Here is a 19,243-nt window from a genome sequence, read left to right on the forward strand (position 1 = left end):
ACAGCGAGGCCTGGATCGAGTGGACGTGGAGAGGATGTTTCCACTAGTCGGAAAAACTAGAAGCAGAGGACACCCTCTCAGACTAAAGGGACGATCCTTTAAAACAGAGATGAGGATGAATTTCTTCAGCCAGAGGGTGGTGAATCTGTGGAACTCTTTGCCGCAGAAGGCTGTGGAGGCCAAATCACTGAGTGTCTTTAAGACGGAGATAGATCGGTTCCTGATCAATAAGGGGATCAGGGGTTATGGGGAGAAGGCAGGAGAATCGGGATGAGAAAATATCAGCCTTGATTGAATGGCGGAGCAGACTCGATGGGCCAAGTGGCCTAATTCTGCTCCTACAATTTATGGTTTTATGAGTAACCCGTCAATCATAGCAAGACGTTTATAATTGTTGTGTGTGATTTATAGAGTAAATTGTCAGTATTATTGGGCTGTGTATTTCTCCAGTTAATTTATTAAAAATTCATTTTTATGGGATGTGGGCATCGCTGGCTAGGACAGCATATATTGTCCATCCCTCACTCCCCATGAGAAGGTGGTGGTGAGCTGCCTTCAGTAACCGCTGCAGTCCAATTGGTGTAGGTACACCCACTGTGCTGGGCTAATGGTAAGATTCTTGGCAGTGTGGATGAGCAGAGAGATCTCGGTGTCCATGTACATAGATCCCTGAAAGTTGTCACTCAGGTTGAGAGGGTTGTTAAGAAGGCGTATGGTGTGTTAGCTTTTATTGGTAGAGGGATTGAGTTTCGGAGCCATGAGGTCATGTTGCAGCTATACAAAACTCTGGTGCAGCCGCATTTGGAATATTGCGTGCAATTCTGGTCGCCGCTTTATAGGAAGGATGTGGAAGCATTGGAAAGGGTGCAGAAGAGATTTACCAGAATGTTGCCTGGTATGGAGGGAAAATCTTATGAGGAAAGGCTGAGGGACTTGAGGCTGTTTTCGTTAGAGAGAAGAAGGTTAAGAGGTGACTTGATTGAGGCATACAAGATGATCAGAGGATTGGATAGGGTGGACAGTGAGAGCCTTTTTCCTTGGATGGTGATGTCTAGCACGAGGGGACATAGCTTTAAATTGAGGGGAGATAGATATAGGACAGAAGTCAGAGGTAGGTTCTTTACTCAGAGAGTAGTAAGGGCGTGGAATGCCCTACCTGCAACAGTAGTGGACTCGCCAACACTAAGGGCATTCAAACGGTCATTGGATAGACATATGGACGATAAGGGAATAGTGTAGATGGGCTTTAGAGTGGTTTCACAGGTCGGCGCAACATCGAGGGCCGAAGGGCCTGTACTGCGCTGTAATGTTCTATGTTCTATGAAAGTGGGGTGAAGGGGGTGTTATAAAGGCTGAGGGGTAAAGGCAGGTATGAAGGGGCCTCAGTAAGGGGGGGTTGAAGGGGGATCCTGAAAGAGAGGGAGTCATCGGAAAGCATTTATATAGTGAACTGGACAGTATAATTTGGCTGTTTGTGATTTTTTACACTGTCGTGGGCAGTATTATTGGAGTGTGGGGTTTATCGGGTTGAACATTCCCATTATTTTCCAAAGTGTCCGGCTCTGGTTGAAAACTGGAGTGAGGCTCTCCAGCTGCACACCCGAGATTTTAGTCAAGATTTTCAGGCACTCCGGGGGAAAAAAGTGAGTGATGTGGGGCCTGATGGAGTCTGCAAGGCCGTCCCACAGAGATTGACAAGACACCATTAAAGATCGACCTGTTTGCACCCCACCCCCCACCCCATTGTGGCATCCCCTCCCCTGGCTGCCTACTAATGAGGAGGCGATGTTAGGTGTTGAGGAGGTGACACATTACCAAGGGTGAGGCACAAATGAGGAGGGAATGTCAATGAGGGGAGATATGAATGAGCATAGATGTTAACGAGGAAATGTTAATGGGGGCGACATGGTAGCACAGTGGTTAGCATTGTTGATTCGCAGTGCCAAGAACCCAGATTCGATTCCCGGCTTGGGTCACTGTCCATGCAGAGTCCCCGGGCGGGATTCTCCGACCCACCACCCCGGAATCACGCCCGGCGCGAGGGCGGAGAACAGCCGTTCATGCCGTAAGAGGCTCCCGCGGCGATTCTCCGCGGTCGACCGGCCAAACTCCCGCCGGTGTGGTTAACATCTGGGGCCGCCAGGCAGGAGCACAGATCCGCGGCCACTGTGGCGGTCCTGGTGGGGGGTGGGGGGAATCTGACTCCGGGGGGGGCCTTAGTGGTGGCCAGGCCCATGATTGGGGGCCACCCATTGGCGGGCCATCGTGATCTGGGGAGACCTACCTTAGTCCACGCGGGCCCGCTGTGTGGCTCCGCCACGTCAGCGGCACCCATGCCTATGTGGGCCGTCGACCGCATGCGCGGATCCGTTTGCTTCCGCCGTGCGCATGGGAGGCCGTGCAGTCTGCAAAGCAGGGCCCCGCTGGCAGCCGGAGCTGTGGGACTCACGGCGGGGTTCTGCGAGCCCCCTGGAAAACGGAGAATCACCCCGGACTTTCGAGGAAAAAGCCCGGAGTGATTCTCACCTGTTTTCCGGCGGGCGTGGGGACTTAGTCCCCAGAAAGCAGAATCCCGCCCCCCGTGTCAGCGTGGGTTTTCTCCGGGTTCTCTGGTTTCTTTCCACAAGTCCCGAAAGATGTGCTTGTTAGGTGAATTGGACATTCTGAATTCTCCCTCTGTGTACCCGAACAGGCGCGACTAGGGGATTTTCACAGTAGCTTCATTGCAGTGTTAATGTAGCCTACTTGTCACAATAAAGATTATTATTATTATGAGGGACGGTTTTAGTCAGGGACGGTGTTAATGAGGAGGCATTGTTATTGGGGAGAGTTGTTAATGAGCGAAGATATTAATGAGGATCTATGTTAATGAGGGAAGGTGTTAATGAGGGGGTGTTAATGGAGGTTGAGGGGGGTTCATGCGGGGTGTTAATGTTGGGGGTGTTGATGGGGGAGTGTTAATGGGGAGGAGGTTAATGAAGGGGGTGTTAATGAAGGTGTGTGTTAATGGGGGTGTTAATGAGGGGTTAATTTGATGAGTGGGGCTTTAATGGGGGGTGGTTAATGGGGGGGGAGGTTAATGAGGGGGAGGGTTGTTGCTGCTACCCTGAGCCTGATGCAAGGCCTCTCCCACAATTATGTGGGCCTGGTCACCATGGCTCCCTGCATTAACTCCATTTCTTTCTCCACATTTGGAGCCAAAATACCATTTTATCTGTTGTTATGACGATATGTAATCGTGTCTCCGTGTCTCTTTTATTCCTAGTATTTTGTTTTTGAATTCCAAGAGCCACCAGCTGTATTGTTCGATAAAATTATTGAAATTATTGTAAGTATGAAACTTATTGGAATTGAAATGTTCAAATAGCATTTAGTTATTTACATATTAACCCAAGATTTTGATTTGTGATTTTAGAACATAGAACATAGAAAAATACAGCACAGAACAGGCCCTTCGGCCCACGATGTTGTGCCGAACCTTTGTCCTAGATTAATCATAGATTATCATTGAATTTACAGTGCAGAAGGAGGCCATTCGGCCCATTGAGTCTGCACCGGCTCTTGGAAAGAGCACCCTACCCAAACTCAACACCTCCACCCAACACTAGGGGCAATTTTGGACACGAAGGGCAATTTATCATGGCCAATCCACCTAACCTGCACATCTTTGGACTGTGGGAGGAAACCGGAGTACCCGGAGGAAACCCACACAGACACGGGGAGGATGTGCAGACTCCGCACAGACAGTGACCCAAGCCGGAATCGAACCTGGGACCCTGGAGCTGTGAAGCAATTGTGCTATCCACAATGCTACCGTGCTGCCCTTAAGAACAAATAAATCTACACTATATAATTTTACCGTAATCCATGTACCTATCCAATAGCTGCTTGAAGGTCCCTAATGTTTCCGACTCAACTACTTCCACAGGCAGTGCATTCCATGCCCCCACTACTCTCTGGGTAAAGAACCTACCTCTGACATCCCCCCTATATCTTCCACCATTCACCTTAAATTTATGTCCCCTTGTAATGGTTTGTTCCACCCAGGGGAAAAATGTCTGACTGTCTACTCTATCTATTCCCCTGATCATCTTATAATCCTCTATCAAGTCGCCCCTCATCCTTCTCTGTTCTAATGAGAAAAGGCCTAGCACCCTCAACCTTTCCTCGTAAGACCTACTCTCCATTCCAGGTAACATCCTGGTAAATCTTCTTTGCACCTTTTCCAAAGCTTCCACATCCTTCCTAAAATGAGGTGACCAGAACTGTACACAGTACTCCAAATGTGGCCTTACCAAAGTTTTTTACAGCTGCATCATCACCTCACGGCTCTTAAATTCAATCCCTCTGTTAATGAACGCGAGCACACCATAGGCCTTCTTCACAGCTCTATCCACTTGAGTGGCAACTTTCAAAGATGTATGAACGTAGACCCCAAGATCGCTCTGCTCCTCCACATTGCCAAGAACTCTACCGTTAACCCTATATTCCGCATTCATATTTGTCCTTCCAAAATGGACAACCTCACACTTTTCAGGGTTAAACTCCATCTGCCACTTCTCAGCCCAGCTCTGCATCCTATCTATGTCTCTTTGCAGCCGACAACAGCCCTCCTTACTATCCACAACTCCACCAATCTTCGTATCGTCTGCAAATTTACTGACCCACCCTTCAACTCCCTCATCCAAGTCATTAATGAAAATCACAAACAGCAGAGGACCCAGAACTGATCCCTGCGGTACGCCACTGGTAACTGGGATCCAGGCTGAATATTTGCCATCCACCACCACTCTCTGACTTCTATCGGTTAGCCAGTTTGTTATCCAACTGGCCAAATTTCCCACTATCCCATGCCTCCTTACTTTCTGCAGAAGCCTACCATGGGGAACCTTGCTAAAATCCATGTACACTACATCCACTGCTTTACCTTCATCCACATGTTTGGTCACCTCCTCAAAGAATTCAATATGACATGTAAGGTAAGACCTACCCCTCACAAATCCGTGCTGACTATCCCTAATCAAGCAGTGTCTTTCCAGATGCTCAGAAATCCTATCCTTCAGTACCCTTTCCATGACTTTGCCTACCACCGAAGTGAGACTAACTGGCCTATAATTCCCAGGGTTATCCCTAGTCCCTTTTTTGAACAGGGCACGACATTCGCCACTCTCCAATCCCCTGGTACCACCCCTGTTGACAGTGAGGACGAAACGCTCATTGCCAACGGCTCTGCAATTTCATCTCTTGCTTCCCATAGAATCCTTGGATATATCCCGTCAGGCCCAGGGGACTTGTCTATCCTCAAGTTTTTCAAAATGCCCAACACATCTTCCTTCCTAACAAGTATTTCCTCGAGCTTACCAGTCTGTTTCACACTGTCCTCTCCAACAATATGGCCCCTCTCATTTGTAAATACAGAAGAAAAGTACTCGTTCAAGACCTCTCCTATCTCTTCAGACTCAATACACAATCTCCCGCTACTGTCCTTGATCGGACCTACCCTCGCTCTAGTCATTCTCATATTTCTCACAAATGTGTAAAAGGCCTTGGGGTTTTCCTTGATCCTACCCGCCAAAGATTGTTCATGCCCTCTCTTAGCTCTCCTAATCCCTTTCTTCAGTTCCCTCCTGGCTATCTTGTATCCCTCCAACGCCCTGTCTGAACCTTGTTTCCTCAGCCTTACATAAGTCTCCTTTTTCCTCTTAACAAGACATTCAACCTCTCTTGTCAGCCATGGTTCCCTCACTCGACCATCTCTTCCCTGCCTGACAGGGACATACATATCAAGGTCACGTAGTACCTGTTCCTTGAACAAGTTCCACATTTCACTTGTGTCCTTCCCTGACAGCCTATGTTCCCAACTTATGCACTTCAATTCTTGTCTGACAACATCGTATTTACCCTTCCCCCAATTGTAAACCTTGCCCTGTTGCACGCACCTATCCCTCTCCATTACTAAAGTGAAAGTCACAGAATTATGGTCCGTATCTCCAAAATGCTCCCCCACTAACAAATCTATCACTTGCCCTGGCTCATTACCAAGTACTAAATCCAATATTGCCCCTCCTCTGGTCGGACAATCTACATACTGTGTTAGAAAAGCTTCCTGGACACACTGCACAAACACCACCCCATCCAAACTATTTGATCTAAAGAGTTTCCACTCAATGTTTGGGAAGTTGAAGTCACCCATGACTACTACCCTGTGACTTCTGCACCTTTCCAAAATCTGTTTCCCAATCTGTTCCTCCACATCTCTGCTACTATTGGGGGGCCTATAGAAAACTTCTAACAAGGTGACTGCTCCTTTCCTATTTCTGACTTCAACCCATACTACCTCAGTAGGCTGATACTCCTCGAACTGCCTTTCTGCAGCTGTTATACTATCTCGAATTAACAATGCCACCCCTCCACCTCTTTTACCACCCTCCCTAACCTTATTGAAACATCTATAACCAGGGACCTCCAACAACCATTGCTGCCCCTATTCTATCCAAGTTTCCGTGATGGCCACCACATCGTAGTCCCAAGTACTGATCCATGCCTTAAGTTCACCCACCTTATTCCTGATGCTTCTTGCGTTGAAGTATACACACTTCAACCCATCTCCGTGCCTGCAAGTACTTTCCTTTGTCAGTGCTCCCTTCCCCACTGCCTCATTACACGCTTTGGCATCCTGAATATCGGCTACCTTAGTTGCTGGACTACAAATCCGGTTCCCATTCCCCTACCAAATTAGTTTAAACCCTCCCGCAGAGTACTAGAAAATCTCCCTCAGAGGATATTGGTGCCCCTCTGGTTCAGATGCAACCCGTCCTGCTTGTACAGGTCCCACCTTCCCCAGAATGCGCTCCAATTATCCAAATACCTGAAGCCCTCCCTCCTACACCATTCCTGCAGCCACGTGTTCAACTGCACTCTCTCCCTATTCCTAGCCTCGCTATCACGTGGCACCGGCAACAAACCAGAGATGACAACTCTGTCTGTCCTGGTTTTTAACTTCCAGCCTGACTCCCTAAACTCATTTATTACCTCCACACCCCTTTTCCTACCTACGTCGTTGGTACTAATGTGCACCACGACTTCTGGCTGCTCCCCCTCCCCCTTAAGGATCCTGAAGACACGATCCGAGGCATCCCTGGCCCTGGCACCCGGGAGGCAACATACCTTCCGGGAGTCTCTCTCGCGACCACAGAATCTCCTATCTATTCCCCTAACCATTCAATCTCCTATTACTATTGCTTTTCTATTCTCCCCCCTTCCCTTATGAGCCCCAGAGCCAGACTCAGTGCCAGAGACCTGGCCGCTAGGGCCTTCCCCGGTAGGTCATCCCCCCCAACATCCAAAACGGTATACTTGTTTTGAAGGGGAACGGCCACGAGGGATCCCTGCACTGCCTGCCTGTTTGTTTTTTTTCCCCTGACTGTAACCCAGCTATTCTTGTCCTGTACCTTTGGTGTGGTTACCTCCCTGTAACTCTTCTCTATCACCCCCTCTGCCTCCCGGATGATCCGAAGTTTATCCAGCTTCAGCTCCAGTTCCCTTACACGGTCTTTGAGGAGCTGGAGGTGGGTGCACTTCCCGCAGGTATAGTCAGCGGGGACACCGGTGGTATCCCTCACCACCCACATCCTACAGGAGGAGCATGCAACTGGCCTCGCCTCCATCCCCTCTTACCTTACAGAATATAGCTGCCCTGTGGACCAAATGGATCTCCGCCCTCCGACTCTGCTCCCAGTCAGCTGCACTCTCTGTAAACTCCTGGCTCTCTTCTCACTCTTTGCGGAAATGTCGGAAACAAAATGAAAGGAGCACCTTACTCCCTCCTCACCTAACTCCCTCGGTCACCAAACTCTTACTATAGCACTCAAATGCACCAAATTCAGCAGTCCCTCAGTCACCAAACTCTCACTATAGCACTCAAATGCACCAAATTCAGCAGTCCCTCGGTCACCAAACTCTCACTATCGCACTCAAAAAGCACCAAATTCAGCACTCAGTGCAAACAAAGTCTGCACTGTAGGGGATCACTTTTATACTGTGAATCTAGCCTCTGAAAACTGGCCTAATCCAATTAACTAATTAACAAGCTCCAGCTGCAAGTGCCTACAAGTAGAAGCCTGTTTGACGCTGATTGAAAATTCACCTTCTTCTAAACCAAACAGCAACTTTTAAGTTAAATAACTAAATAAAAGAAAGACTAGACTTTAGATAAAAATGAAGCCTTATACTCCCTCGGTCACCAAACTCTCACTATAGCACTCAAAAAGCACCAAATTCAGCACTCAGTGCAAACAGATTGATTTTGATTTGAGATGTCTGCAAATGAGTTGATTCAATCCATTGGACTCAAAACACTTTGTTGTCAGATGGTTGTATTTGGATTTTCATTGGGACACACGGCTGTGATTTCACTAAATCTCTCCCCAGTCACTGGATGAGAAAGAGTCGGAGACAATTCCAAACCTATCATGATCCAGAATCCATACACAATTGTTCTGAGTAGGGCTTGTTCTTGGTGGACCTTTCTGGTGGACCTTTCCCCAGCGTGAAGCAGACGAGCAACAAGTGATTGCGAGGCTGCTACAGGTTCCCAAAGGACACACGGACCTTCCAGCTTCCCGCTTCTTGATTGGTTGGTTGTCAATCAGCAGGTAATTCAGAACCTCCTGTGAAGGTTTCAGTCCAAGAGTGCAGGACATTATCAAGGTTGAAACAAGAAGCCAAGGTGGTTAAATTCAGCACCAGTCAATTCCAAACAGTGTTTTAAAAACCAAGATTGTTGGTGGAAGGTAATTTGCGGATGGTGAAGTTTTATGGTTTATGGAAAGAATAGAAACAGCGGCAACAATTTGGTGTGTGTCTGATTTTATTTGTTTTCAAGGTTGTTCATGCCAAAATAATCCCCTTCACTGGGGTTCAGCTGGGAACATTCAAGATTGATGCAGGAACTGTCTATCAGCAACAAGGTAACTCAATCCACTTTATGTGTATTTCAGTGATGGGTCAACTTATTGCATCTAACAATTTGAGGATAAGATTTCACAATCTTTATCAAGGCAACTTGCATCAAACGAGCTCATATCGTGAAATATGGTGGATGTGGGGGGAGATACATGTCACATTTTGTTGTAAATGCCCTTTCAGTGTGTTTCCCTTTTTTACCCCATTCTGGAACTGGACTTCCTGTCACCTCATTAACTTTTAACAAGGAACCACAGTGCTCCCCATCTTCTCTAAACACTTTCTGGGTAGTTGACCTCCATATCAGAGCGCCATCAGTCACCGGTGCCTGGAAGCTAAAGAATAATCCAGGCACCAACCATGAAAAATCACTGCTCCTTTCACTTACCTGTCCCTTACACCTGCTGCCTCATACAGAAGCGTTAAAAGCAGCAGCTGGTACTTCATGGAAAGCCAAAACACAACACAAGGCTTTAAAACCCCTCGGATCCTTTGATCTGCAAATCTGGATTGTTTATTTGCATTTCCCTTCATGCTCTGCAGCTACTCTGCTTTGAAGCTAACCCCAATGTTTATAACATCCAGCTATGATTGACAGGTCCTTACCACATCAAAAGAATTTAAGTGCTTTCTGCTGAGAAAAAAAGGAAGTGAAAGCATTTACCTCCTCGATGTTAATAAGCATTCCGTTTTTTGCACGGCGTTTGATTCTTTGCCGAATCAGAAACTCTGCTACTGGCAGCGGCCGACGGTTCCACCCCAATGTTTTTCTGAAGTTCAGCTTTCATTTTGGTATGACTTAATAATAATAATAATAATAATGGCTTATTGTCACAAGTAGGCTTCAATGAAGTTACTGTGAAAAGCCCCTTGTCGCCACAGTCCGGCGCCTCTTCGGGGAGGTACCAGGGATGGTGCAGGAGGGAGGGTTTCAGATTTCTGGATAATTGGGGCTCATTCTGGGGTCGGTGGGACCTCTACAAACGGGATTGTCTACACCAGGACCAGAGGGGTACCAATATCCTTGGGACAAATTTGCTAATGCTCTTTGGGAGGGTTCAAACTAGTTCAGCAGGGGCTTGGGAACCTGAATTGTAGCTCCAGTATACAGGAGGTTGAGAGTAGTGAGGTCATGAGTAAGGCTTCAAAGTTGCAGGAGTGTACCGGCAGGCAGGAAGGTGGTTTAAAGTGTGTCTTCTTCAATGCCAGGAGCATCCGGAATAAGGTGGGTGAACTTGCGGCATGGGTTGGTACCTGGGACTTCGATGTTGTGGCCATTGCGGAGACATGGATAGAGCAGGGACAGGAATGGTTGTTGCAGGTGCCGGGGTTTAGATATTTTAGTAAGCTCAGGGAAGGTGGTAAAAGAGGGGGAGGGGTGGCATTGTTAGTCAAGGACAGTATTACGGTGGCAGAAAGGATGTTTGATGAGGACTCGTCTACTGAGGTAGTATGGGCTGAGGTTAGAAACAGGAAAGAAGAGGTCACCCTGTTAGGGGTGTTCTATAGGCCTCCGAAAAGTTCCCGAGATGTAGAGGAAAGGATTGCAAAGATGATTCTGGATAGGAGCGAAAGCAACAGGGTAGTTGTTATGGGGGACTGTAACTTTCCAAATATTGACTGGAAACGCTGTAGTTCGAGTACTTTAGATGGGTCCGTTTTTGTCCAATGTGTGCAGGAGGGTTTCCTGACACAGTATGTAGATAGGCCAACGAGAGGCGAAGCCGTATTGGATTTGGTACTGGGCAATGAACCAGGACAGGTGTTAGATTTGGAGGTAGGTGAGCACTTTGGTGATAGTGACCACAATTCGATTACGTTTACTTTAGTGATGGAAAGGGATAGGTATATACCGCAGGGCAAGAGTTATATCTGGGGGAAGGCAATTATGATGCGATGAGGCAAGACTTAGGATGCATCGGATGGAGAGGAAAACTGCAGGGGATGGGCACAATGGAAATGTGGAGCTTGTTCAAGGAACAGCTACTGCGTGTCCTTGATAAGTATGTAACTGTCAGGCAGGGAGGAAGTGGTCGAGCAAGGGAACGGGGGTTTACTAAGGCAGTCGTAACAGTTGTCAAGAGGAAGAAGAAGGCTTATGTAAAGATGAGACATGAAGGTTCAGTTAGGGCGCTCGAGAGTTACAAGTTAGCTAGGAAGGACCTAAAGAGAGAGCTAAGAAGAGCCAGGGGGGGACATGAGAAGTCTTTGGCAGGTAGCATCAAAGATAACCCTAAAGCTTTCTATAGATATGTCAGGAATAAAAGAATGACTAGGGTAAGAGTAGGGCCAGTCAAGGACAGTAGTGGGAAGTTGTGCTTGGAGTCCGAGGAGATAGGAGAGGTGCTAAATGAATATTTTTCACCAGTATTCACACAGGAAAAAGACAATGTTGTCGAGGAGAATACTGAGATTCAGGCTACTAGATTAGAAGGGTTTGAGGTTCATAAGGAGGAGGTGTTAGCAATTCTGGAAAGGGTGAAAATAGATAGGTACCCTGGGCCGGATGGGATTTATCCTAGGATTCTCTGGGAAGCTAGGGAGGAGATTGCTGAGCCTTTGGCTTTGATCTTTAAGTCATCTTTGTCTACAGGAATAGTGCTAGAAGACTGGAGGATAGCAAATGTTGTCCCCTTGTTCAAGAAGGGGAGTAGAGATAACCCCGGTAACTATAGACCAGTGAGCCTTACGTCTGTTGTGGGCAAAATCTTGGAAAGGTTTATAAGAGATAGGGGGTATAATCATCTGGAAAGGAATAATTTGATTAGATATAGTCAACACGGTTTTGTGAAGGGTAGGTCGTGCCTCACAAACTTTATTGAGTTCTTTGAGAAGGTGACCAAACAGGTGGATGAGGGTAAAGCAGTTGATGAGGTGTATATGGATTTCAGTAAAGCGTTTGATAAGGTTCCCCACGGTAGGCTACTGCAGAAAATACGGAAGCATGGGATGCAGGGAGATTTAGCAGTTTGGATCAGAAATTGGCTAGCTGGAAGAAGACAAAGGGTGGTGGTTGATGGGAAGTGTTCAGACTGGAGTTCAGTTACTAGTGGTGTACCACAAGGATCTGTTTTGGGGCCACTGCTGTTTGTCATTTTTATAAATGACCTGGAGGAGGGCGTAGAAGGATGGGTGAGTAAATTTGCAGATGACACTAAAGTCGGTGGAGTTGTGGACAGTGCGGAAGGATGTTACAAGTTACAGAGGGACATAGATAAGCTGCAGCGCTGGGCTGAGAGGTGGCAAATGGAGTTTAATGCAGAAAAGTGTGAGGTGATTCATTTTGGAAGGAATAACAGGAAGACAGAGAACTGGGCTAATGGTAAGATTCTTGGTAGTGTGGATGAGCAGAGAGATCTCGGTGTCCATGTTTGATTGAGTTTAGGAGCCATGAGGTCATGTTGCAGCTGTACAACACTCTGGTGCAGCCGCATTTGGAGTATTGCGTGCAATTCTGGTCGCCGCATTATAGGAAGGATGTGGAAGCATTGGAAAGGGTGCAGAGGAGATTTACCAGAATGTTGCCTGGTATGGAGGGAAGATCTTATGAGGAAAGGCTGAGGGACTTGAGGCTATTTTCATTAGAGAGAAGAAGGTTAAGAGGTGACTTAATTGAGGCATACAAGATGATCAGAGGATTAGATAGGGTGGACAGTGAGAGCCTTTTTCCTCGGATGGTGATGTCTAGCACGAGGGGACATAGCTTTAAATTGAGGGGAGATAGATATAAGACAGATGTCATCGGTAGGTTCTTTACTCAGAGAGTAGTAAGGCATGGAATGCCCTGCCTGCAATAGTAGTGGACTCCCCAACACTAAGGGCATTCAAACGGTCATTGGATAGACATATGGACGATAAGGGAATAGTGTAGATGGGCTTTAGAGTGGTTTCACAGGTCGGGGCAACATCGAGGGCCGAAGGGCCTGTACTGCGCTGTGATGTTCGATGTTCTATGTACCATATGGTAGGTTGTTGCATAAGGTTAAATCTCATGGGGTCCAGGGTGAGGTAGCCAATTAGATACAAAATTGGCTTGACAACCGAAGACAGAGGGTGGTTGTGGAGGATTGTTTTTCAAACTGGAGGCCTGTGACCAGTGGTGTGCTTCAGGGATCAGTGCTGGGTCCACTGTTGTTTGTTATTTTTATTAATGATTTGGATGAGAATTTAGGATGCATGGTTAGTAAGTTTTTAGATGACACCAAGATTGGTGGCATAGTGGACAGTGAAGAACGTTATCTGGGATTGCAATGGGATCTTGATCAATTGGGTCAGTGGGCCAATGAATGGCAGGTGGAGTTTAATTTAGATAAATGTGAGGTGATGCATTTTGGTAGATCGAATCAGGGCAGGACCTACTCAGTTAATGGTATGGAGTTGGGGAGAGTTACAGAACAAAGAGATCTAGGGGTACAGGTTCATAGCTCCTTGAAAGTGGTGGTGTCACAGGTGGACAGTGTGTTGAAGAAGGCATTCGGCATGCTTGGTTTCATTGGTCAGAATATTGAATACAGGAGTTGGGACATCTTGCTGAAGTTGTACAAGACATTAGTAAGGCCAAACTTGGAATATTGTGCACAATTCTGTCGCCCTGTTATAGAAAGGATATTATTAAACTAGAAAGAGTGCAGAAGAGATTTACTAGGATGCTACCGGGTGAGGCTGGGACCTTTTTCCCTGGAGCGTAGGTGGTTCAGGGGTGATCTTATAGAGGTTTATAAGATAATGAGGGGCATCGATAAGGTAAATAGTCAACATCTTTTCCCAAAGGTAGGGGAGTCTAAAACTAGAGGGCACAGGTTTAAGATGAGAGGGGAGAGATACAAAAGAGACCAGAGGGGAACTTTATGCACACAGAGGGTGGTGAGTGTCTGGAACATGCTGCCAGAGGCAATAGTAGAGGTGGATACAATTTTGTTTTTTAAAAAGCACTTAGATAGTTATATGGGCCAAATTCGGACTTGGGACTAGCTTAGTGATAAAAACTAGGAGGCATGGACAAGTTGGGCCAAAGGGCTTGTTTCCATGCTGTAAACCTCTATGCCTCTGTGACTCTATACACATATCCAGGGCGGCACTCTGTTTTAATTGGGTTGGATTGTCCCCAGAGTGTTCCTTTAATTTTCAAGGTCTAAGCACTTCTGCCCAGTTCTCTCAGAAAGCATCACACAGGAACCTGCTGTCAGGCAGAACACCATCCCTGGCCAACCCAGTTGCCAGTTTACCGAGTCCCTCCAAAACTGGTTCCTACAGTCCACTTGATGTGATTTCTCCTCTCAATACAAAACCTGGAACACTCGGTCCTGGTAAGCACTCTCCTGCTTAAAGGCACATTCCGAATATGGGTCCACAGACCAAAAATGGGAACAAAGGAAATAACAGGAAGGACTTATTATTCTGTTCATAAATCCCATATATTAATTTTTTGATTGAATTGCTGACGAGAGTGAAGATTTCACATTGATATTTACATTTTATGAATCATTTCTATTAATTGTGAACTTTTATCAAATTCACTACAGGGTCTTCCTTCTTGGTATTTGGAATGATTTTGCTTCCTTACCAGCTTCCCCCTCAAGGGCAAATGATTACTTTAATATTAAAACCATAACATTCCATATACCGCATTGCTATTTCCCCTTATTTATAAAATACCATCAGAAAATGTAAATACTCCTCTTGTTGCATAGATAGATAGTTTTTTGAAGAATAAAGGGATTAAGGGTTATGGTGCTCGGGCTGGAAAGTGGAGCTGAGTCCACAAAAGATCTCATTGAATGGCGGAGCAGGCTCGAGGGGCCAGATGGCCTACTCCTGCTCCTAGTTCTTGTGTTCTTATGTTGTTATTGTTTTATCAGATCACAAGTTCTTGCAGAAATGGGCGACTCTTACTGACCCGAAAGACACTAAAAGTGGCATCAAAGGATTTGTAAAGTGTACAATTACTGTAATGGCCAAAGGAGATTTACAGACCTGTGTCCCAACTGCAGTCAGTAATCAGGATGAAGATGTTGAAAAGTAAGTAAAAACTAGCAGGTAAATCTAGTTGTTACCTCCTAGAATGTTGCACATTGGAAATATTTGGATACCCCGTGCGGAGCGGTGAGGGAGGGAGACCTCCTCATGAACCGGCTCCTGGGCATGGCCAAAGTTGCCGTAAATTAAATCCAGGCAGTGGGCGACCAAGGGGGTTGTCCAACCTGACACATTGTTCCTCTTACGTGGCTACATTCATGGCCGAGTGTGCCTGGAGAGGGACACGGCGTATCCATGGGCACCATCAAGGTCTTCCGTGCCTGGTGGGCACCGCAGGGTCTGGGGTGCTTTGTCAACCATTTTAATCACATTTTGGTTCAATGTTTAAAGCTTAATTTGCTCTTTTATTTTGTTTATGGCAGTTTCAATTTAAGGAGCTGCCCCTTTTAATTTTACCCTCAGTTTATTTAATTTAGTTTAATTGTTTTCCATCAAAATAGTTGGAAACATTTGGAACATTGTGGGGAAAGTGCGAGAGAAAGACATGAATTGAATAGTTCTTTTAGTTCAGTGTGCAATTTGAATAGTCACTTTAAATAATGTTGTTTTGTATTTGTTACAATAAATTGTGGAAGTAAAGCATCTCCAACCCTCAAACTCTTCACCAATAGAAACAATCAGGGAACTGGAGAGTGAACAAGGGGTTTGGCTCAAACTTTGGTCAAAAAGATGAGTTTTGGGAAGATTGGGATGTGGGTCACCGAGAGAGGGAGAAGGTCGTTACAAACTTTTCCACAAATGGGGGGGGGGGGCGGTGGTAGTGGTGTTTGGGAGCGGTGTGTGTGTGTTTGGGGGCGGTGTGTGGGGGCGGTGTGTGGGGGCGGTGTGTGGGGGCGGTGTGTGGGGGCGGTGTGTGGGGGCGGTGTGTGGGGGCGGTGTGTGGGGGCGGTGTGTGGGGGCGGTGTGTGGGGGCGGTGTGTGGGGGCGGTGTGTGGGGGCGGTGTGTGGGGGCGGTGTGTGGGGGCGGTGTGTGGGGGCGGTGTGTGGGGGCGGTGTGTGGGGGCGGTGTGTGGGGGCGGTGTGTGGGAGGGATGTGTGGGAGGGATGTGTGTGTTTGGGGGCAGTGTTTGGGAGGGGTGTGTGTGTGTTTGGGGGCAGTGTTTGGGAGGGGTGTTTGGGAGGGGTGTGTGTGTGTTTGGGAGCGGTGTGCATGTGTTTGGGGGCGGTGTTTGGGAGGATGTGTGTGTGTTTGGAGGCGGTGTTTGGGGCGGTGTTTGGGGGCGGTGTTTGAGAGGGTGTGTGGGTGTTTGGGAGCGGTGTTTCGGAACGGTATTTGGGAGCAGTGTGAGTGTGTTTGGGAGCGATATTTGGGAGCAGTGTGTGTGTTTGTGAATGGCGTTAAGAGGAAAAAGGTGACTTATGTAAGGCTGAGGAAACAAGGTTCAGACAGGGCATTGGAGGGATACAAGATAGCCAGGAGGGAACTGAAGAAAGGGATTAGGAGAGCTAAGAGAGGGCATGAACAATCTTTGGCGGGTTGGATCAAGGAAAACCCCAAGGCCTTTTACACATATGTGAGAAATATGAGAATGACTAGAGCGAGGGTAGGTCCGATCAAGGACAGTAGCGGGAGATTGTGTATTGAGTCTGAAGAGATAGGAGAGGTCTTGAACGAGTACTTTTCTTCTGTATTTACAAATGAGAGGGGCCATATTGTTGGAGAGTACAGTGTGAAACAGATTGGTAAGGTCGAGGAAATACTTGTTAGGAAGGAAGATGTGTTGGGCATTTTGAAAAACTTGAGGATAGACAAGTCCCCCGGGCCTGACGGGATATATCCAAGGATTCTATGGGAAGCAAGAGATGAAATTGCAGAGCCGTTGGCAATGATCTTTTCGTCCTCACTGTCAACAGGGGTGGTACCAGGGGATTGGAGAGTGGCGAATGTCGTGCCCCTGTTCAAAAAAGGGACTAGGGATAACCCTGGGAATTACAGGCCAGTTAGTCTTACTTCGGTGGTAGGCAAAGTAATGGAAAGGGTACTGAAGGATAGGATTTCTGAGCATCTGGAAAGACACTGCTTGATTAGGGATAGTCAGCACGGATTTGTGAGGGGTAGGTCTTGCCTTACTAATCTTATTGAATTCTTTGAGGAGGTGACCAAGCATGTGGATGAAGGTAAAGAAGTGGATGTAGTGTACATGGATTTTAGTAAGGCATTTGATAAAGTTCCCCATGGTAGGCTTATGCAGAAAGTAAGGAGACATGGGATAGTGGGAAATTTGGCCAGTTGGATAACGAACTGGCTAACCGATAGAAGTCAGAGAGTGGTGGTGGATGGCAAATATTCAGCCTGGATCCCAGTTACCAGTGGCGTACCGCAGGGATCAGTTCTGGGTCCTCTGCTGTTTGTGATTTTCATTAATGACTTGGATGAGGGAGTTGAAGGGTGGGTCAGTAAATTTGCAGACGATACGAAGATTGGTGGAGTTGTGGATAGTAAGGAGGGCTGTTGTCGGCTGCAAAGAGACATAGATAGGATGCAGAGCTAGGCTGAGAAGTGGCAGATGGAGTTTAACCCTGAAAAGTGTGAGGTTGTCCATTTTGGAAGGACAAATATGAATGCGGAATACAGGGTTAACGGTAGAGTTCTTGGCAATGTGGAGGAGCAGAGAGATCTTGGGGTCTATGTTCATACATCTTTGAAAGTTGCCACTCAAGTGGATAGAGCTGTGAAGAAGGCCTATGGTGTGCTCGCGTTCATTAACAGAGGGATTGAATTTAAGAGCCGTGAGGTGATGATGCAGCTGTACAAAACTTTGGTAAGGCCACATTTGGAGTACTGTGTACAGTTCTGGTCGCCTCATTTTAGGAAGGATGTGGAAGCTTTGGAAAAGGTGCAAAGAAGATTTACCAGGATGTTGCCTGGAATGGAGAGTAGGTCTTACGAGGAAAGGTTGAGGGTGCTAGGCCTTTTCTCATTAGAACGGAGAAGGATGAGGGGCGACTTGATAGAGGTTTATAAGATGATCAGGGGAATAGATAGAGTAGACAGTCAGAGACTTTTTCCCCGGGTGGAACAAACCATTACAAGGGGACATAAATTTAAGGTGAAAGGTGGAAGATATAGGAGGGATAGCAGAGGTAGGTTCTTTACCCAGAGAGTAGTGGGGGCATGGAATGCACTGCCTGTGGAAGTAGTTGAGTCGGAAACATTAGGGACCTTCAAGCAGCTATTGGATAGGTACATGGATTACGGTTAAATGATATAGTGTAGATTTATTTGTTCTCAAGGGCAGCACGGTAGCATTGTGGATAGCACAATTGCTTCACAGCTCCAGGGTCCCAGGTTCGATTCCGGCTTGGGTCACTGACTGTGCGGAGTCTGCACGTCCTCCCCGTGTCTGCGTGGGTTTCCTCCGGGTGCTCCGGTTTCCTCCCACAATCCAAAGATGTGCGGGTTAGGTGAATTGGCCAATGATAAATTGCCCTTAATGTCCAAATTGCCCTTGGTGTTGGGTGGAGGTGTTGGGTTTGGGTGGGGTGCTCTTTCCGGGGGCCGGTGCGGGCTCGGGGGGCCAGGTGGCCTCCTTCTGCGCTGTAGATTCAATGATAATCTATGATTAATCTAGGACAAAGGTTCGGCACAACATCGTGGGCCGAAGGGCCTGTTCTGTGCTGTATTTTCTGTGTTCTGTGCGTGTGTGTTTGGGGCAGTGTTTGGGAGCAGTGTGTGTGTGTGTTTGGGGCAGTGTTTGGGAGCGTTGTGCGTGTGTTTGGGAGCAGTGTTTGGGAGCGGTGTTTGAAGGCGGTGTTTGGGAGCAGTGTGTGGGAGCGGTGTGTGTGTGTGGGAGTGGTGTGTGTGTGTGGGAGTGGTGTGTGTGTGTGGGAGCGGTGTGTGTGTGTGGGAGCGGTGTGTGTGTGTGGGAGCGGTGTGTGTGTGTGGGAGCGGTGTGTGTGTGTGGGAGCGGTGTGTGTGTGTGGGAGCGGTGTGTGTGTGTGGGAGCAGTGTGTGTGTGGGAGCAGTGTGTGTGTGGGAGCAGTGTGTGTGTGGGAGCAGTGTGTGTGTGGGAGCAGTGTGTGTGTGTATGGGAGCGGTGTGTGTATGGGAGCGGTGTGTGTATGGGAGCGGTGTGTGTATGGGAGCGGTGTGTGTTTGGGAGCGGTGTGTGTGTGTGTGTTTGGGAGCGGTGTGTGTGTGTGTTTGGGAGCGGTGTGTGTGTGTGTGGGAGCGGTGTTTGGGAGCGGTATTTGGGAGCAGTGTGTGTGTGTGTGTGGGAGTGGTGTGTGTGTGGGAGTGGTG

At 47.4% G+C, this 19,243-nt stretch overlaps 1 protein-coding gene across 1 annotated transcript in view; it reads left to right on the top strand.

Moving 5' to 3' along the window:
• The window catches only part of fer1l4 (fer-1 like family member 4), a 527,478-nt gene that overhangs the window by 112,249 nt on the left and 395,986 nt on the right, over positions 1 to 19,243 (top strand). Inside the window, exons 10-12 of the mRNA XM_072515422.1 lie at positions 3,266 to 3,328; positions 8,885 to 8,969; positions 14,823 to 14,982. Of these exons, the coding sequence (XP_072371523.1) occupies positions 3,266 to 3,328; positions 8,885 to 8,969; positions 14,823 to 14,982 (308 nt within the window). The remainder of the gene's footprint in view (positions 1 to 3,265; positions 3,329 to 8,884; positions 8,970 to 14,822; positions 14,983 to 19,243) is intronic.

This window comes from Scyliorhinus torazame, chromosome 8 (genome assembly GCF_047496885.1).
Source record: "Scyliorhinus torazame isolate Kashiwa2021f chromosome 8, sScyTor2.1, whole genome shotgun sequence".
Lineage (NCBI taxonomy): Eukaryota > Metazoa > Chordata > Chondrichthyes > Carcharhiniformes > Scyliorhinidae > Scyliorhinus > Scyliorhinus torazame.